The sequence below is a fragment of the Elgaria multicarinata genome, chromosome 6 (assembly GCF_023053635.1).
Source record: "Elgaria multicarinata webbii isolate HBS135686 ecotype San Diego chromosome 6, rElgMul1.1.pri, whole genome shotgun sequence".
Classification (NCBI taxonomy): Eukaryota; Metazoa; Chordata; class Lepidosauria; order Squamata; family Anguidae; genus Elgaria; species Elgaria multicarinata.
Window position 1 is genome coordinate 105,511,180 of NC_086176.1, and position 27,507 is coordinate 105,538,686.

The following is a 27,507-nucleotide window of genomic DNA, read 5'->3' on the forward strand; positions in this document are numbered from 1 at the left end:
GTAGAAGATCCACAAACTGTTGGGGGTGGCCAATCACGAGTGTACAATAAATCACTCGTTTAGAGGAGCCCCAAAGTTCCCACACCGCTTCTCTACCCAATATTTATTTAAATACATATTTGGGAGATTCATACATTTGTTACTACTAGAAATGCCGAGGTGATCCTTAATGTCCACAGGCTAACAGAGTTTTAGATAATTGCTACTTTTCAAGGCCAGAGCATGGGTTGGCAATATATGCCCCTCCAGATGTTTTGGTCAACTCCTATTAGCTCTAACCACTGTAGCTGGTAGAGAGGGTTGATGGGAGCCGGAATTCTCCAGATATTTTGGCCTCTCAGTTGTCAACCCCTGTACAGCCAGACAGGAAGAGATTCTCAGAATAAAACGGAGGTAGTTCTCTATTATGCAGCTCTCCAAATTACTTCTTCCCACTCCAGCGTATTACCCTCCATCGAGGTTCTGTATTCAAGTTCTGAGTGGCAGAGCTTCTGAAGAACCAGGACAAGACAAACGAGCTGATAAAAAGAACATAGAAGTGTATGGAATGATACAAAGAAAATCATCAGGCCTTTGCTTGATGATGACCTGCAAATTCAGATGGCACCGATTTAAAAAGGCGACAGAAACTCACCCTTGGATTCTGATTAGCTACACTATCTTCCCTTGGCAATAAGGCAAGGACAATATATTTAAAGTTACAAGAGTCCACACATTTACCTAACATTTCTAAGAACTAAGTCTGAAATCCTATACTGTCTTCGATAGAAGCTATGAGCACTGAAATCATTAAATGTTGCTCCTGAGTGAACGTTTAAGATTGCACGGAGAGTCCTAGATTTCCTCTCAGCTGGCTACTTCACCCTGAATGGAGGCAAAGTAAAGCAGCTCTCTCTAACCTGGTACTCTAAGATTGGAATTAAGCCCCCATCATCCCCGACTTAATGCAACCTCCCCTCTTTTCCTCAATGGTGCAGGAGGGCATGCGTTTCCCACCACCACCACCACCACAGAAGTTGTGTGGTATCTGAGGAGGTATCATTCAAGAGGCAGCTGGACAACCATCTGTCAGGGATGCTTTAGGGTGGATTCCTGCATTGAGCAGGGGGTTGGACTCGATGGCCTTGTAGGCCCCTTCCAACTCTGCTATTCTATGAGGAAACTCCCCTCTAGAGAGGAGGGATTGCATCATGGTGAGAAAAAAGGTTTGGTGGGAAACCAAGATTTGTTAACTCCTGACTCCATGGTTAGTATCCAATGTTAGTCCTACTTAGAGTAGACCCACTGAAATGAATAGGACCTATTCATTTCATGTGTAGGAGTAATATTGGATACTACCCAATGACTCAGGATCTTCCTCCTAAGAGAGAGAATATCTCTGAATTAGTGTGACATCACACACACCAAAAAAAACCTGGGCCCCAACTAGTCATAACCATTTGTTTGCTTTTCTGTTAATAATGGGCTAAAAAATATACAGATAGGTCACTAGAAGAAGAAAATGAAAAGATACTACATACTTCAAGTCTCTCTCTCCCCCCCCCCCCCAGTAGTTATCATGACTTAGGGCTAGAAGCGTCAAAATAGTGACATTTGACACACTTATTTTGTCTAGAGGGTGCGTGTGTAAAATCTTCAGCCCCCAAATGCTCCCAGAGCAGCTCTGACAAATCAGATAAACAAGATGGCCCCTACCTTCAGGCTTAACAATCTAAAAACACATGGCACGTAAGGAAAAAGGGATAGGGAGAGAAGAGGAAAAATGAAGGTCTGCTGGGGGAATGACCCCATTCCCTATTATCTGTGTCACAGCCTGATGGAATGGCTGGTGGTGGTAACAGTTGAGGAGGAACCTTCATGGAGGTGGTATTTCAGCACAGCTGATGGAAGGACCTGAGATCTCATCTCCCTCTGTGATATATGTCTGAGAGGGAATGCCATGAATAGGCAGGCAGCATGAATGAATAAAAGTGTTTCTAGACTGGTAAACATCACCATGGGCCTGTTCAGACACTAACCCTTTTGCAACAAATGGATAGTGCTCGTGTTTCAACTGTGGTTATGTAGCTACCATGGTTAGGAATGGTTCATACGACACACTAAGGCGTAGTTTTTTAAGGTCAAAATGCTTTGACCACCATGGCTTAGTGTGAAATCATCAATTTAATCTCCTGTTATGAGGCAGGGCCTTCAGAAGATTAAGAGCGTCAGAGGGATACATGGAGGTTTTGGATGCAGAAAACTGAATATATTGCAGACAGGAACCAAGATGAAATATATACATCTAGTGTTTCATTTCTGAATTTGGATAAACAAACCTGTTAATTTCAGTTTCTCTTAGGTTCACATTTTGCCAATCTTTACTTTCTTTGATTTTCACATCAGTTTTCAACTGAAAGAAAATCCACACAATGGATGCATTTTTGTGTGTATTTCTCCTAATATACCCATTTTTCTATGCAATAATTGCATAAAATCCACATGTTTGGCAAGCAGCTTTTCCTCATAATACTTTTAATGTTTTTTCTTTCTTTCTAATGTATACATTTTTCTGTACACTCTCCCCTAAAATAGACATTTTTTGTTCAGAAAACTGCAAAATTCTGAGAAGGGCAAACACCACAGGATAGTTGCATTGTGTGAATTTAGGTTATTATCAAAATGTGAACTGAACACAATCCTCCCCTGGATCTACTTCTGAAGACTGTGACAGCACAGTGTCCACCATAAGAGGCACTCTGTATATAGCCCCATTTAGTTCAATACAACTTTAACTACATTTTCTAGTGCATTAAAAACCCCTATGTTTATTATTTCCACAAGTGAATAATGACACTAGCAATTAGAAGTATGAATAATTTGCAGTGTTTATCAGGTTCAAAACCCCATGTTCTACTTCCATCAAATATACTCAAGGGAAAAGAAAATAACAACCCTGCTTCACATGTACGGAAAGCTCTCATTACAGCTAATAACTACAATCAAAACCCTCAAAAGGGAAGAAACGAGGCTTACCTTACAGGTTATCATGTGTCATCCTGGGCAAAGTTTATGTCTTTTTAAAAGCCGTATGGCAATCACATATCTGGCGATTATAGAAAATTTTCCATGACTAAAGCACCCAAGTGTAGGGTGACCATATGAAAAAGAGGATAGGGCTCCTGTATTTTTAACAGTTGTATAGAAAAGGGAATTTCAGCAGGTGTCATTTGTATGCATGTAGCACTGGTGAAATCCCCTCTCCGTCACAACAGTTAAAGCTGCAGGAGCCCTGCCTTCTTTTGTATCTGGTTAAGAGGGCAGGGCTCCTGCAGCACTTGTGGTTAAGAGGGCATTTCACCAGGTGGTGCATGCCTACAAATGACACCTGCTGAAATTTCCTTTTCTAGACAGGTGTTAAAGATACAGAAACCCTGTCCTCCTTTCCATATGGTCACCCTACCCAAGTAAGAACAGGTGGAACTAAAAATTTCTCAGTTTCAAAGCTCCTTAAGGAGCAGAATAATTCCAGAATGAGGACCTGATAGTAGGGGGAAGGAGTTTTATTTGTTAGAAGACTTTACAGTCTTATTATTACATGGTTCACAGCACACTCCATTTAGCTTAGCACAACCCAGATTTGTGGTGTTAACGAAACCTATTTAAGCATGGAAGCTGAAGCCCTGCTTTCTTAAGCATTGTCTCTCATGGGAGTGTCTGGATCCAGAATAGTCTCTGTCCACGTTTCTGTCCACACACTTCAAGGCAGGCTGACCTTCTCCTGCTGCTAGAGAAAGACTTGGAACGCAGTCAGGAGGCAGTTGGATACACAGGCAAGCAGGGAGGCCAAACCATGGAGCCAACCCCCTAGAGTGTCGTGTTGAAGGCCCGTTTTAGCTGCCACACTCTGTGGTTTGGTTGCACATGTGCACGATTGCCTGTCACTCTCCTTCTCTGCTGTAGCAGCATGAAGTTGCAGGGGGTGTCATGGGCAACGTGTGTGTGCATGTGAGAGACACGTATGTGGCCTACGAGTTGCTTTCTTCTAGTTTATGCTGTTATCATGCGCTCTTCCTGGTCCTCCCCCCTCCTCCATGTTCCTGCCTTTCCAAAGGCCAAAAAACCGACCGTCACAGTATCCGTTGCTAGAGCAGCGTGACGCTTTTAATCTCTCCACTTTCCCCCCTTCTTATGCCTGCTTTCAAAATTTTAACGAACTTACATTTTAGAGGGGGGAAGTGGTTTTAGAGCTCACCTAAATAATCAGCAACATTTTGTGGTTGAGGTCTCCGGGGATTGTATCACTTCAGTGAACAAGGGTGAAGGGGGTAACTGCATTTTTGAATGCTGCCTTGTGTGAAACAAAACCTTGCCGTGCAGAGAAGCGCGCGTCAGAGATAAAGTTGGGCTAGAACCTTTCCCACTGATGTGACTGTTACCTGCATGGTGAGGTTTTGTTAATTCTTAAAAGGAGAATGAATTCAAAACCAGGAGGCTTCTCCACACCTCGCTTTCTGGAATGGTGCCATCTTAGAGCTCAACCATGAGATTCTGCTGCCCATGTGGTGTCAGAGATGTTGCACCCTACCCTCGCAATCTCTGCCCCAGGTTTATACAGTAATCATTGTGGTTTAAAATATCTCAATAAAATATTTGACTGAGAGGGCGAAGGCAACCCTTTCTTTTGCCTTTTGAGCCTGTCATGGCTTTTGCTGGCCTGCGTTTTGGAAACAGGATCCCGACCCTTCCATTCCACCAACAGTTCCTTCTGTATCTCTGTAGGTAACTCGGAAAATGTTTTGGGATCAACAGTAGGCGGAAGGACCAGTTTGGGACCTTCTTTCCAACTTTCATCATGGGAGGCTTCTCCATCTAGGCCAGGCCCATCCGGGTATTTCTGCCCTTCCGGAATACAGGCCCAGAGAAGAGAAGGCTGAGAGAGTGTGGGGGATGAATTTTTAACATCCACAGATTCTGTGCAGCCAGTGACTGATGCCGTTTCAGCAGCCTCAAGAGAATGGTGTTGAGGGACAAGATGTTTGGAAGTACAAGCGTATACAGCTAGTGGCGGCTCCTCACTGGTGGATGTAATATTACAAAGTGGGGAAGAGCAATGGTTTTGATGGGTGCTTCTAGAATGCAAAGAAGCATGGCTGGTTTTGTCTTGTGCCCCGTCTAACGATTCTTCACTCAAGGCAGCCAATGTCTGGCTCAAAAGAGTGGCTGCATTATCTCTTTCCCCCTTGTGGCTAGATATGATTTCCTCCTTAATGTCCTTCGGAAGCTGATTAAACACATTGTGGTCAACGCCGGCAGGAAGCAAGTGAATTGGAAATTCAAGAACGCCAGTTGCTTTTGGGAGGCCGGGGGTCTCTGGTGAAGCTTTGACACCTTGTGCATTTCTTGCCCCTGGTGAGACTTCACAAGTGTCCATCTGACCTTCTGGAGTTGCATATTGTGCATTCATATTTGCCATTTTCTGAAACGCAAACGATGCAATATTTTGCACATGATCTACGAGATTTAACAGGCGCCCATCAATCAACTAACGTGGGGAAATGCCGATCTATCACTGAAGTTACTGCTTCTCCATATGGCAGTACTTTAGTACCATCCTGAAGTAAGTCCACCGAAACTACTAGTCTGTAAGCACTGTTAATCAATTACGAAAGCTCCCGCTTCCCTGGATACGATTTTTGTCCAACATGGGGATTCAGACATCCTGAGCCCCCTCTAGTACCAGTATTTTTTAATACTAATGGGTAGAAATGGGACTCTATCATATTTTTCAATGGATGGCCTTTTAATGAGTTTCACTTGGATCAAATAATAGTAAACAGCGAAAGCTATTGCCATGAGGGCCATATTGGCTTTGGAAGAGGCTTAGACAAATTCATAAAGGAGAGGTCTATTAATGGATATTATGGAACCTCCCAGTTCAGAGGTAGTATATCTCTAAACACAAGTGGTTGGGGAGGCAACCAGCAAGAAAGCCAAGGTGCCTTCAATGCTTTCCTTGGGGACATCTTGGCAAGCATCTGGTTGGTCACTTTTGAGAAGACAGATGTTGGAATAGACAGACCTTCGGTCTGTTCCAGCAGAGCTCTTCTTATGTTAAAGCAAATTAGGGAACTGCTCTGAGGTCAGAGACACAGCTCCAACTTCTGAAGGGGGGATTTGAAATCCAACTGCCCTCCGCCTTGGCACAGAAAGAACTGAGCTGGCTGGCCTCCGAAGATGGGAACTCAACCTCAGAAAGCGAGGAAAAAGGGGCATTTCAGTGGGCAGGGAAGAGACAGGAGAGGGCAGGATACAAGCTATTCTCAGCCTTTGCCAGCCTCCTTCCCTCCCTCTCCAAAACGCCTTTGCTAGATGGGCAAAAAAGCCCGTCTAGCAAAAGGTGTAGGCCAGGAGGCCAGGAAGGCGAAGATTGCCTCTGCCGCTCCTCCTGCGCTTCATGGGAGGATTGTAAGCCTCTGAGTTTGAGAATCTGAGTAAACATTATTCTGTTCTGCTGGGTTACTTTGCCTTTGTAAACTGCCTCAAATCTTTGAGATAGGGAGGTCTGTAAAAAAAAAAAAAAAGTCCTGAACTTACATGAACACGTTTCTCACTGTTAGAAGAAGTTGATGGTCGGGTTAAATAAAACCCAATAGACTGCTTGGCAGAAGCAGGAGGGTCCTTGAGGTTGGAGAAGCAGACGTTCAAAAGGGTCAGATGAAAAGGAACTTCCACGCTGACCATCTTACGGAACAGTTTCATAAGGATGGCAACCAGGTATGTCTTGACGTTGGAGTCATCTGGATGCAAACGTGTAAATTAAACGAGGAAAACAACAACGCACTTACACATTACACAGTACCGAATGAGGTCTGGGCCAAAATTCTAACAAAGAACAAAGAAATTGAATTGTACTTTGGGCAGTGAAGCCTCCAATACTAATTAGCTTATGGCTAAAACAGACTTTATGTTAAAGCTGTAACTTGCAGCTACATGCTCCCCCACTACACCATTTTTTAAAAAACTTTGGAGTAGGTGCAGGATCCCCAATCTGGATATTAAAAGCCCACATACTGCCATGCTAGAGTCCTGACCCAGATCAGGCTCCCCAAGCTGAGTCAAGGGTAAAAATGAAGAAAAGATGTAGTTGCTAGATACGGATTTAAAGCAATGTGTGTTTTGGCTCAGAACTGGTGCGCTGACACAGAATGTTAAGTTGCTCAGAAAACCTTTGGCAGTCCACTTTTAGGGAGGGAATGGAAAGTTGTCAGTTTGGCTGGGATTTAAAGCCTCATACAGGAGTAGGACGAGACCTACGAAAAGGTCCGGGGACATAGAAAACCAAAAGTATGTGCACCCAGAGGGAAGGAGGCAGAAGGAAGGTGTAAACAAATTATGCATGGTGTGGAGAATGTGGATAGGAAGACATTTTTCTCCCTCTCCCAAAATACTAGAACCCAGGGTCATCCCATGAAGCTGATTGGTGAGAGATTCAGGACAGATAAAATGAAGGACTTCTTCATACAGCACACTATGAAATTTGTAACAGCAAGACATAGTGATGGCCAACAACTGGGATGGCTCTAAAATATTATCAATGGCTACTAGTCCTGATGGCTATGTGTTACCTCCAGTATCAGAGGCAGTAACCCTATGCACACTAGTTGCTGGGGAACATGGGCAGGAGGTTGCTATTGCACTTGTGTCCTGCTTGTGGGTTCTGGGTCAATTGTGTGAACAGAATGCTAGACTAGATGGACCCTTGGTCTGATCCAGCAAGGCTCTCAAGTTCTTAAGGAAGGGTGCAGAGTAGATATATTGCAAGCTTTTGATCAAGGATGCTCATAAATATGAGTGTCCCTGATCAAATGCTTGTGAGCAGGATTGGAACAAACATATTGTCAGGTATATGTCTTCAACAAGGCCAGAGGCACGATTTGCTTTATCACATCCACAGACATTCCAAAACTATTCCTAATAAATCTGCCTACATTCAACAAGGCCTCCGGCCTTGTTGAAGACTTATACCTTTAGTTTTTAAAGTTGTTATAGTGGTTTTAAATGTATGTGTATATTGTATGTTTTTGTGTTTTTTAATTTTTGTATATTGTTTTTTAGTGTTTAAATATTATGTAAACCGCCCAGAGAGCTTCGGCTATGGGGCAGTATACAAATGCAATAAATAAATAAATAAAATATACCTGACACATAGATCTATGCTTCTACAATCGTGTGAGCCACCCCTGTTGCCCACACCTCTCCTGCCCAAAGTTGCCCCCCCCCCAACACACTTACTTTGGAGCAGGGAAAAGACAAAGATTGCTTTGGACACTCCCAGTCCCAAGGAGAAGGCCCCATCAGTGAGAATCATGCACAGAGAATCATTTTCCCACTGGAGATGCTGAGATGTTTAGTCCCAATCGAGGTCCTTGTGCTGGGGACTTGGGGTGCCAGAAACCAACTCTGCTGTCTGCCTTCTCCTTGCCCCAAGCTAAGTTTCTTAGGGGGAATCGTATTTTTTTGGTGGCTGCCTTGAGGCCCAGTATTGGGCAAAAGGCGGGATACAAATATAATAATAATAATAATAATAATAATAATAATAATAATAATAATAATAATACCACCACCACCAGAATTTCTTTCTACTTCCGCTAATTCACGTTAGCGCTAAAAGTGCCCCTGCACAAATCTGCATTAGGCAATGCGAATCAGTGCATTAAATAATGCAGATTAGCACATTTGCACACGTGTGCATTAGTGTTAATGTGCACCTGCGCGAATGTGCAAATGCAAATTAGCACAAATGTGCAAAGCTGGTCTGCAAGTCAGTGGAATCTGCGTGACTCAGAATAAACTGGTCTGTTGCAGAATCCGCAAGTCGGAGTCACAGTAATCCCACCTGGATGCGACACTACCAAGCAAAACGAGGAGCTGTTTGCCCAGTGAACAAGTGTATAGCTTTAGCCTGTGACTTCCTTCACACCTGGATAGGGAGAAGGGGGACGAATGAGAACGAGGCTGCCAGCTCTACAAATTTTCAGCTGCACCTATGCAAACCAACAGCACCATGCTGAGCGATTACCTGTTCTGATCCTCTGGACCACATGAGATGGAATAGGACACTGACGGCTCTCCCGATTAGGCCATTTATTGACAGAAGAAAACTGCCGAATGGTTAATCTGATTGTATGTGGCTTCCTACCATCCTTACGTAACCTGACAAGAACAAAGAGAAGAGAGGCATTTCAATCTTTTAGAAGCATTAAAAAAAACTGCACAAAAAACAGGAAGCCATCAAATGATTGGCAGTCAGCCCAAGACTGTGTGGCCACCTATAGAATCCCAAAGGGCTGAACTGGGACCCCAGGGAGCTTGGGTTTAGCCAGCTGGACTGAGTTTCTGCACTCCTGCTGTCAAGATTAACACATATTTTATTATATATATAATAATATATATATATAATAAATATAACACATATATCCTCCTCCTCCCTCCCAATCCCCTTTCCTTTTGTGTCATGTCTTTTAGATTGTAAGCCTGTGGGCAGGGACTGTCAAGAAATACTTTTGTAAGCCGCCGTGAGAGCCTTTTTTGGCTGAATGGCGGCATAAAAATCCTTAAATAAATAAAAATCCTTAAATAAATAAAAAAAATATTTTATAGTATAAGCTTTCATGGACTACAGACCCAGGTTGTCTGCATGGGCTGCAATTCATGAAAGTTTATGCCACAATTAATGTGTTATCTCTACGTTAAGGAAAAAACCTGTACCCTTACCATTTTTCTTCTTCTTCTGGGGTCTTTCCGCATTGACTAAGGCTCCTTTAGACAGCGACCAATGATGACCATGTGATTTGTAATTGAAAACTTCCCTTCTTGGCAATGCTCCACAAAGTTAACTGAAACAGCGCCATCTAGTGGACCGTGATATCCCATGATAATTTTAAATAGTGCATTATCTCTGATCATTTAAAAAGCCAGATTACCAGGGAAAGGCATGGGAGATGTCCTGGAAGTTGACGGCATCATGTAAAGAACCTGCAAATTTCGGTGAACGGCCAGTCATGAGCATGCAATAAATTGCTCATGTAGAGACGCTCTTAATCCTTAAGGTGCCAGTAAGACTTGTTTCTATAAAATGAGAGATGTCTGCTTATGTCAAGACATACCTGTTCCAGTAACGTACTCAGCTGAAGTTGGAAGCAGCAGTAATTTTGTTGTTGTTCAGTAATCTTGTTGTCGACGATGATGCTTTATGATTATTACTAGTATTAATATTTATATACTCATTGAGCAAATCCCAAAGTGGTTAATAAGTAAGTTAACAGTCACCTGTCCAAAAGATTAGCTAGTAGTTCTTCCACTTTCTTTCTCACTTCTGCTTCAGAAGAGCACTTTTTAAAGGAGTCCTCATCACTAAGGGACTGCGAAAAAAGTTTTTTAAAAAACGACAACGACAATAAATTCCTATTACTACAAGTGGGACAACTAAATGTAGAACTCATAAAAGAGGAAGAAAACCACAGGTGTGTAAACGCCTTATTGGCCGATTTTTCCACCCCGCCACCTTCCTCTTGGGAGAGGAGTTCAGAGAGTTAGGATTTTATTCACTATGAAATCATCTTAGAAATTCTGCTTTGGGTTGACCAAAGGTCAATTTTCTGATTTATCACCTGCCTTTATTCAAACACTATCAAAATGCCTGTCGTTAAGGAGCATGTGTGGGTGTGTGGCTGTGTGTGGCAGGGAAATGTCCTTTATTGCAAGAAACTGGGTTTGCCCATTTGTCGTGTTTCTCACTCCTGCTTTCGATGGGAGGCAAATGATGAGGCTTGCTAAGTAATCTACAAAACTTTTATTAAGCAATAAACGTCTCTTCTACCTGAATAGAGTCTAACTCCTTGGAAACATCCCCCTAGGCAAAACTATGCAAACTAAGCAAGACAATAGTCTGTTCGAAAAGAGTAGGAAGCCATTTCCCAAACGCCGGTAACTTCAGAGCGCCTGGTGTGGAGGCAGGTTCTGGAGTAATCTATCCGACTTTCTCACGCCTTCCTTCCGCCCCGTGCATTTGAGCTTTCGACGGACCCTAGCATCAACTAGCTTGTCGGGACGCTCACGTCCTGAAGAAACCTCACTTCCCACTGAGTTTGTAGGATTTGGCCTTGAGGAGATAAGCTCTGGAGAGGGCTGAATCCCAGCTGGGGAATCGCCCGTGAGAGCTTCCTCCCCCACTGGTACAGGCTGGCTGGTGTCTGGCGCTGCGTCTTCTAGTTCCAAATCGGATCTTGATTGATTACCTGAAACATCTTCTCCCAAAACAAGGGCAGTAGGGTTAGACATGACAATTATGCATGCAAGTGCGCATTGAACACACTCCTATGGGAACGCTGTTAGTGAAATTGAAAGCACTCCCATAGCCTCTTATGATACGAGAAAAAGAAAAGGCTATTTCATTGGGGTGGGATCTCAACCCACCTCCTGCAGCGCACTGAGCCTAGCCAACTGAGAACCAAAGATTCCTCTCTGAACCTAACCCCACCCTGTGTTGTTTCTTGGTCACACACTGGCGTGTAACAGAGCACATTGAGAACTGAGGTCGAGAAAGTGAGAGATAACCTATTATCTTGAGAAGCTGGGTTTTCATATCTACCTGAGGGGCCCCCGATGGGGTGACCGGGGAGTCATCTTCCCCCCAGCTGAGTTTCTGGATATGCTGGGCTGCCAGAACTCCCAGCTCTCGCTCTAGTATTCCAGCTGAACACATCTGGAGATCACAGACAGTGCCGAGTCCCAGCGCCACAAGGCGCTTTGCGGTTTTAAAGCCAATACCTGTGCGAGAAAAAATATTGTAAGCAGCAAATATTGTAAGCGTGTTCAGAGGAGGGCAACCAGGATGATCAGGGGTCTGGAAACAAAGCCCTATGAAGAGAGACTGAAAGAACTGGGCATGTTTAGCCTAGAGAAGAGAAGATGGAGGGGAGACATGATAGCACTCTTCAAATATTTAAAAGGTTGTCACACAGAGGAGGGCCAGGATCTCTTCTCGATCCTCCCAGAGTGCAGGACACGGAATAACGGGCTCAAGTTAAAGGAAGCCAGATTCCAGCTGGACATCAGGAAAAACTTCCTGACTGTTAGAGCAGTGCGACAATGGAATCAGTTACCTAGGAAGGTTGTGGGCTCTCCCACACTAGAGGCCTTCAAGAGGCAGCTAGGCAACCATCCGTCAGGGATGTTTTAGGGTGGATTCCTGCACTGAGCAGGGGGTTGGACTCGATGGCCTTGTAGGTCCCTTCCAACTCTGCTATTCTATGATTCTATGATTATAACTATTACTGGGGAAAACTGAGGAAGCCAAATCGTGTAGTGAGGTAGCACAATGGAATAGAGGAAGCTGCCTCATACTGAGATCAGAACCTTGGTTCATCTAGTCTAGTATTTTCAGCATGGACCAGCAGTGGCTCTCATGCAGGAATTCCTCCAGCCCTACCTGGACATCCCAGGGATTGAACTTGAGACCTTCTGCATGCAAAGCACATGCTCTGCCACTGCGCCATGGACCTTAATACTTGGTGGGGAGAGTGCTGGACTTGAACTATGAAGGCCCATATGTAGGCATAGACCATAGAAGTTGGAAGTGCATGTCAGCCACTAAGGGAAGTGCTCCTATTCAGGTCTGCTCAATTGCCTTAGGATGGGAAGGGGGCAGAGGAAGGACACATTTTTTCTTTTCTTTTCAAAGGACTTACTCTGCAGTGCTGAAAGGTAGCAGGTGATGAGAAAGATCCCGGAGGTGCAAAAGGTAGTGAGCATCCAAGGAAAGGAAAGGAAAGGAACCTCTCGTGCAAGCACTGAGTCATTACTTGGAGGGACGCCAGCTTTCGCTGACGTTTTCTTGGCAGGCCTTATAGCGGGGTGGTTTGCCATTGCCTTCCCCGGCCGTTATTACCTTTCCCCCAGCTAGCTGGGTACTCATTTTACCGACCTCGGGAGGATGGAAGGCTGAGCTGACCCGAGCCGGCTGCCTGAAACCAGCTTCCGCTGGGATCGAACTCAGGCCGTAGGGAGCGTTTCAGCTGCAGAAACTGCTGCTTTACTGCTCTTCCCCACACAAAGCATCCAAAGCACGCCCAAAAAAGGAGAGGCCAAAGGGCTTTCAATTAAGAAAATCTTTGGATCCTGAGATGTTTCTCTCCTTTTGTGAGATCTGGGAGAGCTTGCCTACTAGACTAGACCAACCAGTAGCCTGATCTGGTAGAAGTCAGATTCTTATAGCGATAGAGGGCTCTGCTTTGGGGATGCCCGCCCAAGACTGAGCATTTTATAGCTTCTTCTTTTCCTTTCTCCTGGAACACAGGAAGTGAACTCACGCCATTTGGACCATCTATGCTATACTGACTGGGAGCAGCTCTCCGGGGATTCAGAGAGGAGCCAGAACCTGGAGATGGTGGGGATTGAACCTGAGACCTTTTGCCTGCAAAGCACATGTTCTACCACTGAGCTACAAACCTGTACAGTGGAGGGAATTTAGTTTTTGGTTTTGAATTACATGGTACATATCCCCATCTCACTAATAGGCTCAGTTCAGACAACACGTTAAGTCAACACAGTGTGAAAACTCCACTCAACGGTTGAGTTTGTAGGGGGTACTCGCCTCACAACATGTTTCAGCCTGTGTCCTATTAAAGGCCTCCAACAAATTACTAGAGGAGACATCTTATTGCTAGAGGAAAATCTGCAGACATCTTCTAACAAGCCCCTGAAGAAGGCCTTTGGTAGGACACAGGCCGAAATAATAATAATAATATAATAATAATAATAATAATAATAATAATAATAATAATAATTTATTTCTTATCCGCCTCTCCGATTGGATCAAGGCGGGGAACAACAGCAAGCATAAAATACAGATTAAAAACATAGTATACACCAGTGGTTCCCAAACTTTTTCAGGTCACCGCCCCCTTGTTCCACAAAGTCAGGCCCAGTGCCCCCTACCCTACACTGTAAAAATCATTATTCAGAATAGCAGTTTTCAATGACCCACTAAGGAAGATAATAACAATAAAATTCAAAACATAACTATTAATTGAATATTTATTCAAAATCCAATTACTTTTTTTAGTTTATTCAATTAAACATAATTGATGAACTTGATCCAGTGATATCTTTTCAAAGTCTGATAGTCATTTAGCAAGTATATTAGATATTATATTTAATAACTAGGGTAGATTTGATTTGATTTGATTTATTGCATTTATATACCGCCCCGTAGCCAACGCTCTGAGCGGTAGAGTACCTCACTATTCTGTAAATTCTTAACTTGATGGATGGGCTTGATGAAGTGATACCAGTTTTCCAATGTCTGGTTTAAAGTCACTTAACAGGAGTCTTAAATCACCACATTTAGTAATCTGTTTTGCAGCCGGCGTGGCGGGGCACACCAAGCAGGGTATGTCTCTTCCTAAGCGTTTTGGTGCTTTTGAAACATTTCAATTCACTGTTAAAAGGACTCTTCTTAAACGGTATTAATACATGTGTGGATTCTTCCCCTATATGGCTTGGGACTAAACTACCATCTCCCATAAAAATGTCCCTGGGTTTTAACACCTTCTGGAGAGGTGTTTCTCGGAAAAGACCACCTTTGCCCCTTAGGGCCCCCCTGCCACCCCTTTGCCTCTTAATGCCCCCCCTATGCAATCCCACCGCCCACTTTGGGAACCACTGGTATACACTGTTAAAAACATCCTAAAAGCGTCCTAAAAGTATCCTATCCCCATATAAATCCCTATTCATACAAATATATTAATTTGCATCCTGAGGACTAGTTTCTCTCTTCTTTTGATTTGTACTGCAACGATACACATAAAACAGGCACAATATTAAGCGTGATAAAACAAAAACAGTAAGCACACCATAAAAAGGGCAATAAAACCCAACAGCAAAACCAGGAAAAGAAACAGCCACAAGAACAGCAGCAACAGCAATTATATGAGGAGAAGGCCAGAGGAAAACCGTATGTTTTCAAGGCCTTCTTAAAAGCCTGCAATGATGGAGCATGGCGGACCCTTGATGGCAATTTATTCCAGAGGTGTAGGGCCACTGCAGAAAAGGCCCTCTTATGTGTGATCGCAGAATAATGGGCTGAAGTTACAGGAAGTCAGATTCTGTCTGGACATCAGGAAAAACTTCCTGGCTGTTAGTACGACAATGGAACCAGTTCCCTAGGGAGGTTGTGGGCTCTCCCACACTAGAGGCATTCAAGAGGCAGCTGGACAACCCTCTGTCAAGTATTCCTGCATTGAGCAGGGGGTTGGACTCGATGGCCTTTTAAGCCCCTTCCAACTCTACTATTCTATGATTCGATGATCTTACTGCTGCAGCCCTATATCACTTCCAAACTAAAAGATTCAACCATCCAAGTTCGCAAAGAGAAGGAACGATGTGTGTTTACTGAACATAAAAAGTTAGAATTTCTGTCTCCACCTCTTCTCTCAATGCTCTTTCTCTCTCACAACAATACAGATAAATCCATACCAAATGAAGGCAGGGGAATCGTCACCCATCTTACCAGGCACTTTCCTTATGTGGTCCAGGTTGGCCAACAGGTCCTGCCGACCCTCAGGCAAAAGAACAGTTTGTTGGTTTGGTTTAAAGATCCCAGACACCAATTTGGAGAGTAATTTATTAGAGGCAACTCCTGCGCAGCCGGTAAGGCCCAGTCTGCTGTGCATGGCTTCTCTCATCTCTGCTGCAATCTGCGATCCCACAGCTAATCTTCTATGGGTTGGATTACGTAAATCAACGGCTGCAAAGCAAATGGAGAACATGACGATGAGCTGCACTGAACAGACCAACCATCCCCACTTCACACAGGATGCACTTTTCACGAATAGAAAACTCGACAGTGCGACGCCAAGATGGAAAATACACACCAAAGGATACGAAAAATGGATCGTTCGAAAGCATCTAGAATGCCTCAAGATGTCGGCTGCTACTGAAGTATATCAAATCAGAAAATCTGGAACAACCAAACATTTTGGCCCCACCAACATCTCTTTTGGGTTCTGGAAGAACCATCACCTATTTTGCATGCAAACTGCTGAGCTGCCCATTCTGATCTTACTAGTCCAGGGGTGCAGAACCTCAGGCCCAGGGGCCAATTTTGGCCCTCTGAGGTTCCCAAAAGGGCCATGCCCCCTTCCCCCGGCCCCACCACCAATTGATAGGTGGTTTTCTGGCTTTTGTGCATTTTATCCCCTTTCTAAAAGGCTGAAACATCCCTTTTAAGGCTTAGTTACTGGCAGTAAGAGGTTTAAGATAAAAATGCTGGTATTTTTAGGCCTGCCCTTTCACCATTGGCCCCAGCCACTACTGGATGGCAGCCCTGAGAACATCCCTGAGATGGAATTCAGCCCTCGGGGTGAAAGAAATTCAACACCCTTTTACTCGTCCAGGTCAACAAATGATCCAAATATTACTGTGCTTCTCGAGTGCATGTGTGAAGGTGCAAGTTTGCACATGCACGTGAACAAGGACATGGGGTAACAGCCATGCCTATATGGCATGCAGGCTTAAACCAATTTAATAATGATTACCAATTCACAGGGAGCTCTGGGAATTGCAAGTTTGGGAAGGAGGTGGAAGGAATCTCTACCTAAGCTACAGTTCTCCAAAGCCATTGAAAGGATCCATGGCGGTATAAAACTGGTATTTATTATTTATTTATTGTTGCATTTATATCCCGCCTTTTTTCCTCCAAGGAACCCAAGGCGGTGTACATAATCCTCCTCCTTTGCGTTTTATCCCCACAACAACCACCCTGTGGAGTAGGTTGGGCTGAGAGTCTGTGACTGGCCCAAAGTCACCCAGTGGGTTTCCATGGCTGAGTGGGGACTAGAACCCGGATCTCCCGACTCCCAGTCCAATGCTTTAGCCACTACGCCACACTGGCTTGTAGGGTAGATATGCCATGTGAACAGTATCACTTCCCAAACTGACCACTGGATGTTGAGGAGGGATAAGTTATCAGGTAGCTTGCACTAATACTATTAATTGACATAGACCAAGCTGATAGATCTTCCCTTGAAAGGCTATTCGATTGGCTGACACACTGTCCTAGAATGCATGTAACGCTAAACTACAGTTTAGCGTTATATGCATACGCCTTGGACTTGGGTTTTCCATCTTGAGTGAGCCCATGTGGAGACTGGAAGCAACTGCTTCTGTTTCAAATGAATGCCAGTCTGTTGATATGTCTGAACAGGGAAACAACAAGCCAAGACCATTAACCACAGTTTGAAGTTGGCTTGTTTCAGTAAACCGTATTAAACGCTAATAACATTTGTCTCACTTCAGACAAACCGTGGTTAATCTAAAACTAAAGTGAGTGTTTCCAATCTCTTCCCTGCAGCCACACCAGAGAAGGGAGGGGATCGCTCGAGCCTGAGTCTTGTGCTAGCAGTGCTAAACTACAGTTTAGTGCTGGGTACAAATCAGGTACAAAGCTCATTTGGTTGTTGCTGCTGCTGCTGTTGCCAAGCAACAGTGAGTGGTACCACCTTAAAGGTATTTGAATGTATTCATTTATTTAAAGTTCTTATACCACCCTTTTAAATCGCAAGGAGTACCAGGTAGCTCGCAAACTTAAACATATTAGAAGTAACCCAGTTTGTTGTACAATCTATTAAGACTAGACATTAATTGGGTTATCAATATGCAGAACTGTAGAGAAGATGATCCAACATAAATTGCAGATTTGGTGCTATTCTCATTAAGACTCCAATCCACGTTTATTTACCCAGCTTTAGTGTTATTCTGCATTGTGAAGGCTATTTGTTTTATCCAATCAAATTAACGTAAACACAGCTTGATTTGAGCTGCCATTTCAATATTTTTTCCAAAAAAAGAAGAAGAAGTACTTACTCTGATTTTTATATATATGGCCAGACCAAGAGATTGTAGAAAACTCTTTTTTCCACTGCTCCAGTCTTATTTCTACTATGTCAGTGATGTCCACAAAATTTTCATCAAATCCAAGCCTTTCTACCAGTGGAGTAAATTCTTCTAATAATGCTGTAAATAAAAAAACAAAACACACAGATCGGGTAATTGACTTATTCACTAGGTTCAGACAACACAATAATTCAAGAGTTGTTGTTGAAACGTGGGTTATTGTGTTGTCTGAACCCAGATGAGATAAGAAACCATGGTGACCAACCCAAAGTTCACAACCTAACAACAAACCATGGGTTCCGTTCATGGGTTGTTCATAGTTAACAAACCATGGTTTGTTAGCATGGCTGGGTACAGACAACACGTTTCTCAATGTTGGTTTTAGAACTCTACAGTGGAGGGGTTTTTGGAAACAATCCAGGCTGAATATCCATACTATGCAGAGGAAAGTTCCCGCACAACTGATGTGTTGTGTGGCAGGTTCTGTGGAGTTTTCCGTTGTGTTGACTTTTCCCACTGGCTACAGAGTTCCCTGGAAAGAGTGGCGAAAGGCGTGAGTGCTGTTCTAGGAGACCCACTGGGATTAAGGTTTTTTTGCAGCAGTGGCTGATGGGATACCATCCGGCAGACTGTCAGAGGAGAGAGGGTGGAGGAACTGTTAATCAAATATCTTGATGGATTTTACTCAACTCCACGGCAGCTCACAATCATACAACGGTGGAGTTAGAACATGTAGTATGGGGAGTACCTCCTAAAAACTCAACTGCTGAGTGGAGCTGTCACACTGTGTTGACTAATGTGTTGTCTTAGCCTTAGTGTGCATCTGGGTAGGGAGGGGGAGTGAGGATCCTTCTGACACCAAACATACACCTTCATACAAGATAATTCTTGTATGAAGAATTTCCTCTGCCCATTTCCACAACAGTCCACTAAGCAGGTATTATTAAAGCACTTTTAACCCACCCTTTAGCCAAAAAAGGCTCCCAAGGCAGCTTACAAAAATAATTCTTAAGACAGCCCCGGCTCACAGGGCTGTGATCTAAAAACCATGACACAAAAGGAAAGTGATCTGGGAGGGAGAAGGGAAACAAAAATCAAGGCACTGGATTCTTAGTTGCAAAGTTCAGAAGGTCATGGACATAGTGGAATATTATTATTATTATTATTATTATTATTATTATTATTATTATTATTATTATTATTATTTCTTACCTGCCTCTCCCTCTGGATCAAGGAGGGAAACAACATTAATTAAGGCAGCCAGCTAAGGCTTCTAGAAGGAATACGGAAGGTTGCCTAAAGGCCAATCCTAAGGCAAGTGAGGGTGTCCAGAGCAGGAGGACAAGAACTGTCAGAGTGAGGTCTGGGCACCCTGCAAGAGCAGGGCATTTGCTTGGTCATTTGTCCCTCTGTCTAAGGAACTCCTTCCTTGCCTTGTCTCGGCCACCAAAACTGCGAATTCTGTGGATGAGCTGCAGCTGTTTCTTGATTGTGGCCCTGATCCAGCCAGGAAAAGCGGCCACCCCGGTCAGCGAATGCTGCCTCGGCCAGGCGGATGTTCATGAAGGCATCAACGTTTGTGGTGCGGCCCAATGGCCCACGGCCATGCTTCCGCTTCCTCTCCTCTCCCTCTTAACAGCCTCACACAGAACCAGGCACAATGGAGAGGTGCCTGGCGGCTGCTTCCCTTCCCTCTGATGGCCTCAGCAATGACAGTTGGTAGTGGGAGAGGGGGGGCTTTCGGCTGGAGCTGGATCTAGTGAGAAATAGCATCATGCTCAAGGGAGACACAGGGGAGTGCCTGATCGAGGTGCACTCCCACCAGAGCTCAAAAATCAAAAGTAAAGCCTCCATCGCATAAAGGACATCTCTTTTGCAAGCTCCGTTGAAATTAATTGGAATTAGGCAAGAAACAGGAGGCTGAAGGGCTTTTTAATTGATTGGGTGTGGTTTATTTCTTTTATTATTGTGTTTTCATGTATTTCTTTTTATGATGTGTTTTGATTAAGATTATGTATGTGTGTGTGTGTGTGTGTGTGTGTGTGTGTTTTAACTGCCTTGATTGCCAGGTGGAATATAAAGCTAACAAAAGACTCCCAGCTGGGTAGAGGCCCTTTATTAAACCCAACACGTTTAAGAACGTAAGAAGAGCCCTGCTGGATCAGACCGAGGGTCCATCTAGTCCAGCACTCTGTTCACACAGTGGCCAACCAGCTGTCAACCAGGACCCACAAGCAGGCAATAGGTGTAACAGCATCCTCCTGACCATGTTCCCCAGCAACTGGTGTATACAGGCTCACTGGCTCAGATACTAGATGTCGCACATAGCCATCAGGACTAGTAGCCACTGACAGCCTTCTCCTCCAAGAATGTCTACAACCCCCTTTTCAAGTCATCTAAATTGGCGGCCGTCACTACATCTTGCGGTAGTGAGTTCCACAGATTAACTATGCGCTGTGAGATTTTGAGCAGAACCCCAAAGAATGCCTGAGTTTCTAGGACATATCACATCACAATGTAACTCCATGACATCACCACCACCACGGATGTCATAGAGGATAGGCTATCCAAGAAACGGTCAAGTTCCTTGGAGAACCTAGCCCTGGTCGACTACACATGTTACAACAAAGGGAGGGGGGAGGAAGAGAGGAATTTCTGGGGCTTAAGACACCCAAGCTGTTTTCACATCGGCAGGGGCCTGGACTAGATGGCTTTTGAGGTCCCTTCCAATTGCACGATTCTCTGATGAATCTCATTTTAATACTCAGAGGGAGCAACCCTATGGCCCCTAGACACTGTCTAATGGCCCACAGGACAGTTTGGATTCCCTGTTGCAAGGTTGGAGGCAGCACTGAGACATTAGACAGGGGAATCGGAGATCCAAACCCCCACCCTCATCCCAGCCAGGGTGAAAAGAACCACGCCACCTGGCTTCTGAAGTCAGAGAGGGAAAAGGGGGTGTTTCCATGGCTGTGGAGGAGACTGGTGAGGCCAAGATGTGAGCTACGCTGAGCCTCTGCCCGCCTCCTTGTCTCCCCTTTTGAAGTGCCGTTGCTAGATGGGCAAAAAAGAAAAGAAAAAAGCCCTCTAGCAAAAAATGCAGAGTAGGAAGACAAGGAGACGAAGATCACCTCCACCTCTGCCATTCCTCTTGCCCTGCATAGTATGATCATAAGCCTCTGGGTTTGGGGGATGATGCATCATCGAGGGCACAATCAACTTAAGTGCGCCCTTAAGCAATGATCTGAAGCTAGCCTGCCTCGCAGGACTGTTGTGAGGGACACAGTAATAAAAGGGAGGAAACTGTATAACCACGCACAAAAGCCTAATGCAAATAATCATTTTACTAAATGGGCGGATTGCCGGGGCGGGAGAAGATTCTTCTTCTGGCTCAGGACACGCGTCCTTGTTAAACATGTAAAAAAAATTAAAAACTGGAAAGACGGAACAAGAGATTGCATCTTGCCTAAGGAGGTGCAGGAAAAATATCACATGAACATTTATTTCTCTCCCTCTTCTCTGCCTCTGCCTCTCCCCCCGCCACACACATTTAGACGCTGGTTTTCAGCTAAGATTGGCTCCAAAATCAGATTCAATTAAAATCCATAAAAAGTAAGATCCTATGGTAAATTAACTAACAGAGCAATCCTATGGTTCCCCAGACAGTGGCTGAGGAGCCATAGTATCCCATCAGCCATTGCTGCAAAAAACAATCCTGGCGGCTCTCCTAGAGCGGCACTCACTCCTTTCACCACTCTTGCCAGGGAACTCTGTACCTAGCGGGAAAAGTCAACAAAACGCAATGGAAAACTCCATGGAGCTGCCCCACCACACAATGGTTGTGCAGGAACTCTCCTCTGCTTAGTGTGGATATTCTGCATGGAGTAATTCCCCTCAAAAAACCTCCATCGTTGCATGGAGTTTCCCCGCCAGACAACACACTTATCAACAGTGGTGTAAAAACTCCACTGTGTTCTAAAACCACCACTGAGAAATGTACTGTTGGAACTGAGCCAGTGACTGGCCCAAAGTCACCCAGTGAGCTTCATGGTCAAGTGGGGACTAGAACTTGGATCTCCCAAGTCCCAGTCCAACATTCTAATCACTATGCCACACTGACTCTCTTCTTCTTAGCAGCTGTGGACAGAGCTACAACTGTAGAGAAAAGGATCTAGCGATTGATCTTCTCCTGCCCACCCACCTTCAATGGCTTCTGAGGTCTCAACTGTGACCTCAGAAGAGTTAGTGGGAGAGGGAGAAAAGGGGGGGGGGCAGGGTGTGGCCAGGGAGTGAGGAGGAGAGGCCTGGATCCGCTTGATCCAAGAGCCTCTCCGTCACCTCCCGCTTGATGGGCTGAAAAGGCTGAAAATCTTTTAGGTCAGGTGGGAAGGCCTGTAAAAGCCTCCGTCCTCCTCCAGCTGTGCTTGGCTCTCGCCGGCAGGGGCGTTGGATAGATAGAGGACTCGTTCAAGCGGCAAATGCACAGGATTGTGTTTTTAAAGAGGTTCACTGAAGGAAAGTTTCCCAACTCCTCCTCTGAAAGGAAGCAGCTTTAGACTAGGTTAGACCACTGTTCATCTAGCCCAGACTTCTCTACTCTGAGTGGCAGCAGGTCTCTGGAAGCAGGTATTCCACGTCACTCACTGTGTCTGTTCAGACAACACGCTAAGCCATGGTTAGGCTGCTAACCCTTTTTCTGCAAATGGTTAGAGAGTGTGTTTAAACTGGGGTTATATAGCCACCATGGTTAGGAATGGTTCGCACAACATGCTAAGCCATAATGTTTAACCATTGTGGCTTAGCATGTCTGAACAGGGTCACTGTCTGGTCTTTTTTAACAGGAGATGGCACTTTCTGCATTGAAAGTGTGTGCTCTATTACCGAGCTATAGTTCCTACCAAAATCGAGCTGAGCCATTTGGACAGAGGGCTATAAATCCAAACCAAGAAAACAAGCATGTGAAACGTTCCAATTCCACAATATTCAAGAATATCAAGGCAATACCTGTAACCTTATAAGAAATTTCTCTGTATTTCGTCAGATCCTCTCCATTAACTAGCACCAGATCTGGGCATTTTTCTTTTGCTTCTCTCACAGACATGCATTTCTTGAGCCCAACGTTCCTAGCTTCATAATTACAGGTGATTACTGTGCTTTTTTGTTGAACACCTGGAAAAAGTTAAACATGCATGGGAAAAGGAAAAATCCATCTGAAATGTTCCACTATCTTTCAATAACTTTCACAGTACCACTTCATTTTTAAATTGACAGAATTTACAGCACAATCCTATGTTTATGTGAACTAAGTCTCACTCTATTCAATGTACCTTTACCGTAAAAGTGTGTTTAGGAGTGCACCCTTAGGAACTCATAGGTTATTTCAGAACTATAGCCAAGGAATGGATTTTGGGGTAATAGAAATTTAGTGGCACATTAAAAGAAGAGCTACAAACATTTGGAAAATTTAGAGTTACGTTATTTAGTAATAACAAAATATTTATTTGGAAAAGTGGCAGGATATTTTTTGGGTAGCTTTGTTAGTCTGTTGCAGCAAAAACAGCCAAGAATCTTTAGGGTGCTACAAGACTCTTTGTTAATTTAAGTAAGGAAAGCCATGCTGCTGTTTTCAAACTTGATCTTGCAGGCAGTGACGTACAATTAAGGCCTCTCAAAGCTGCTATTAAAAGAGAACCTGTGTTTTCCTGTACCGCTTAGTTACCTGCCATGCAACTAGGTCTCTGTGAATACAAGAGACTCGAATTCTGCCTTAGCATAGCACCCATCTCAGATAGCGGCCAAAGATATTAAAGAAATTTAAATGCCTGCTAGGAAGCACATGTTACTGGCTAAGATTCTTAAGAATGATGTACTGTGCAAAGCAAAAGTGGAGAGGTTAGAGATCGGATCCAGGCTTCAGTCATGCTTAGACCAGGCCCATTGAAATCAATAGGGCTGAAATTAGTCGTGACTGTCTTTTATCATTGATTTCAATGGGTCCAAGCCCTGGTCTTTGCACTAGTTAACAAGAGCCACTGAACCTGTGCAACAGCAGGTATTGTTTCCTTGATTCAGATGGAACTCAAAAGTACGTTCCACATTTAAGAGGCAGCTGGACAGTCCTCTGTCAGGTATGCTTTAGGGTGGATCCCTGCATTGAGCAGGGGGTTGGACTCGATGGCCTTACAGGCCCCTTCCAACTCTGCTATTCTGTGATTCTATGGTTTTCAAATGAATAGTTTAACTCAGATAAAGAGAAAAGTGCAAGCGCACCCATCCGGTTGGATCCAAATCCTTCATACCACCAGTGAAAGGTGTTCTTTTGCTGGCCGAAAAAAAGGATTTAAGGGATCCAACCCATGGTTTAGATGTGCATCTTGAATATTATTGAGCAACAAAATGCAAGATCACCTAAAGGCTTGCCCCTTAATGAAGGATTGCAGATCATTTCCACCTGCGCATAAAAACAGTCCAAGTCCAGATGCACAATGATTCGGTGTGGAGTATTTCCTGTTAATGCCCCTTTGCCATGATGACAAGCTGCAAAGAAAGGTGAAAGTTCAGATGGCTCGTTTTTTTCATGTGATCTTTGGTACTGCTGAATCACGTTAGTAGTTACCAGTTAGCAGATGTAACTGGGGTTGCTACCATTTTATGGAACTCATTTCCCTGCTTTTTAACAGCAGCTAAGCCATACTACAGATCTATTCCCCATTGAACTCCTCTGTTCTAATGCCACCGGCGTCAAGTGAGTGACACTGATCTCTACACACAAGTCCAGACAATATCAGGGCCAAAACAGATGGGACTTTAAATAGCAACCATGTTTTGTTTTCATTTCCACTCTAGAGTAGGCACAGGGCCCCAATCCAGATCTTTAAAGTAGGGTGGCCGTATGGAAAGGAAAACAGGGCTTCTGTATCTTTAACACTTGAATAGAAAAGGGAAATTATTTTCATAGGTTTTAAAATGTATACGTTTTAAATTTTGTAAAGCTACCTCGAGGCCCAGAATTGGGCAAAAGGTGGGATACAAATAAATATAATAATAATTTCAGCCAGTGTCATTTGAATGCATGCAGCACCTGGTGAAATTCTGTCTTTATTGTAACAGTTAAAGCTGCAGGAGCCCTGCCCGCTTTAGCTAGTGACCAGATACAAAAGAGGGCAGGGCTCCTGCAGCTTTAACTGTTACAACGAAGAAGGAATTTCACCAGGTGCTGCATGAGTACAAATGACACCTGCTGAAATTCCTTTTCTATACAGGTGTTAAAGATACTGGAGCCCTGTCCTCTTTTCCATATGGTCACCCTACAAAGCCTTCCATCCAAACCCCACATTATGGCCCCAATCTGCATCGGGGATCCTGCACCTACTCTAGAGGTGCAATCCTATGCTTATCTCCTCTGAAGTAAGCCTCATTAAACGGAGTGGGAATCAGTCCCACTTAAGTGTGCATAGTATTGCAGCCTTAAATTAATGCCTGCCTTCTGGGGGGAGAACAGAAGGGTTCAGGGCAGAAGGCACATTAAGCTTAAAAGTGGGGCCCAGCATCCAAAAGTTAGAGAAACACTACTATATAGTAAAAACAACGACCCTTATTCCGACGACCACTTATCCCGTGCCGCGTGTACGATTTGCTAACCTAATCAAGTCCCCTTGATCGTAATCCCACCCCAGTCGTGTCGTTCTTTTAGAGTAGGCTCCAGTTTCCCAATACTCCAGGAGGCTAAAGGGAAGTGGATTCTAGTTATTAACCGGAGTGGGTAATCCGCTTTGCCAGGCCACTCAATAGAGGGGAGCGCGCAGGGGTTGGGAGGAAGGCAAGAAAGGAGGAGAAAGAGCTGTATAGAGTCAGGGCCCTGCTCGATATTTACACGGGACTCTTCCCGCAAGAGAACCCCTTGGAGGTGCGCCGCTGGGCTCCGGGAGAAGCCAATCCGGTTCAGCCGCCTCGTCTTCCTCGGAACCCTCCATTACACGCAGCGTCTGCGCAGCAGCTGCAGCAAACAGGCACCGCCTCCGTCCGCTCCGGAGTCCCCGCTTGCTGGGAAGGGCCAGTCGGTCTTGAAGGCGGACTTAAGGGAGGCGGTTCCGTTGCGATGCTGGTCTCTCTGCGCGCCGACGGGGCTCTGGGGCCGGGCGTGTCGTCGGAATCAGCTAGTGCCGATCAGATACTTGAGCTTCCTTCCCTTTACACCTCATCAGAATGTGGATTTCCACACGCTTCCTTCAATGCCCGGCTGAGCATAAATTAGTTAAACGCTTCAACAATCCTATGCACTCTTACTGGGGAGGAAGTCCCATTGAATTTAGCGAGACTTACTTCTGAGTAAGCGAGTGTGCATAAATAGGTCTACACGTAGGGATTCCGGTCGGGAGTTTGGTCCGGGAATGCACGATCCACAGAAGTGGATTTATTCCCCTGGATTCCTGCATTGAGCAGGGGGTTGGACTCGATGGCCTTTTAGGCCCCTTCCAGTATATGTCCTTAAGGTCGTTCAGGTGTCCCTCCTGAGGTGTTCGACTACAATTCCTATCATCCCCAGCTGCCATTGGGCATGCTGGCTAGGGATGGAAGTCAAGCTCAGCAGAAGAATTTCTTTTCAGTATCAGCTAGGCTCACAGTCTTGATCCAAATACATTATTTGAAGGACTACCTTCACCTATACTAACCCTCCTGGGCCTTCAGATTGGTTTTAGATGTTCTCCTCATAGGCCCTGGATAAAGACCAATTAGATTGGCGGACACTAGAGACCGGGCCTTTTCGATAGTGACTCCATTTTTCTGGAACTTCCAAGGTGGACACACCTTGATTAGCTTTTAAACATGCATTACAAACTCTATGGTTTGATCAGCTAGGATAAGTATTACATTGTTTCATTGTTCTGCTGTTTTTGTTTTAACTGTTTTGTATAATTTACTGGGATAGGATGTAAACTATTTTAGTAGGGCTGTGCACACATACGCACACGACTTGTCTCGGAGGCTGTTTCGGAGACTCTGAAACAGCCCTAATTCAACTTGGGGTGCTTTGGGGGGTGGCCACCTCGCCTTGGCACCGAACCGAGATCCCTCCTCCTGAAGCAGGTTGGTCTTGCAGTGTCCTGGGTACCTGCCGTGGAGCTGACACCCAGGAAAGGCAGCTGCAAGGCCAACCAGGAGTCCATGAGACTCCCTACTCACAGCTGCCTCACCCTTGTCCCCCCCACAACCCAGAGCAACCACCATTCTCCTCCCTGAAAGTCAAGCCACGATTTATGTTACTATGTGGGCTCTCTGTTTTTAATATATCTATGGCTACAAACTACTGCTGATCTGCTTCAGACTAGGGGTGCCTTGGGCTGACCCGGTAACACCTTGGATCCATACTGAGGTGGGCCAAATCAGCCCAGATTCAGGTATTTGGCCTGAAGTGGTGCACAGCCCTAGTTTTTAGACTGCTGTTTTAGTTTTGTAATGGTAACTAAGGGCACAGTCTTACACATGTTTAGACAACATAGCTGGCAGGAGAATTCTGGGAGTTGTAGGACTTTTTCCTGCAAATCACCCAGACCATAATTTATCTTCTCC

At 44.6% G+C, this 27,507-nt stretch overlaps 1 protein-coding gene across 3 annotated transcripts; it reads right to left on the reverse strand.

Moving 5' to 3' along the window:
* Nucleotides 1–132: 132 nt before the first annotated feature.
* Nucleotides 133–25,962, reverse strand: POLI (DNA polymerase iota). Of its 3 annotated transcripts, none has more exons than XM_063128246.1 (10): nucleotides 25,811–25,962; nucleotides 24,346–24,474; nucleotides 22,942–23,106; nucleotides 17,908–18,057; nucleotides 15,554–15,790; nucleotides 11,633–11,811; nucleotides 10,312–10,403; nucleotides 9,062–9,195; nucleotides 6,577–6,779; nucleotides 133–518 (listed from the first exon to the last, which is right to left on the reverse strand). In XM_063128246.1, the coding sequence occupies exons 1-10, from the start codon at nucleotides 25,908–25,910 to the stop codon at nucleotides 405–407; spliced, it is 1,503 nt and encodes a 500-aa protein (XP_062984316.1). In that variant the 5' UTR covers nucleotides 25,911–25,962; the 3' UTR covers nucleotides 133–404. The 3 variants fall into 3 exon arrangements, with proteins under 3 accessions (XP_062984316.1, XP_062984313.1, XP_062984315.1); XM_063128243.1 differs by lacking the exon at nucleotides 133–518 and adding an exon at nucleotides 2,847–5,458 and having other exon boundaries at nucleotides 25,811–25,961; XM_063128245.1 differs by lacking the exons at nucleotides 133–518; nucleotides 25,811–25,962 and adding exons at nucleotides 2,847–5,458; nucleotides 25,579–25,778.
* Between the last annotated feature and the right edge of the window lie 1,545 nt (nucleotides 25,963–27,507).

What these genes read in the sequence shown, in the direction of transcription:
- POLI (XM_063128243.1), bottom strand. Translation starts at nt 25,910, where the DNA reads ATGGAGGGTTCCGAGGAAGACGAGGCGGCTGAACCGGATTGGCTTCTC. An exon ending in AATTTCTTATAAGGTTACAG is followed by an intron (nt 18,058 to 22,941) that starts GTATTGCCTTGA and finishes TTTTATTTACAG; the next exon opens with CATTATTAGAAGAATTTACT. An exon ending in CCCCATCGGGGGCCCCTCAG is followed by an intron (nt 10,404 to 11,632) that starts GTAGATATGAAA and finishes CTTTTTTCGCAG; the next exon opens with TCCCTTAGTGATGAGGACTC.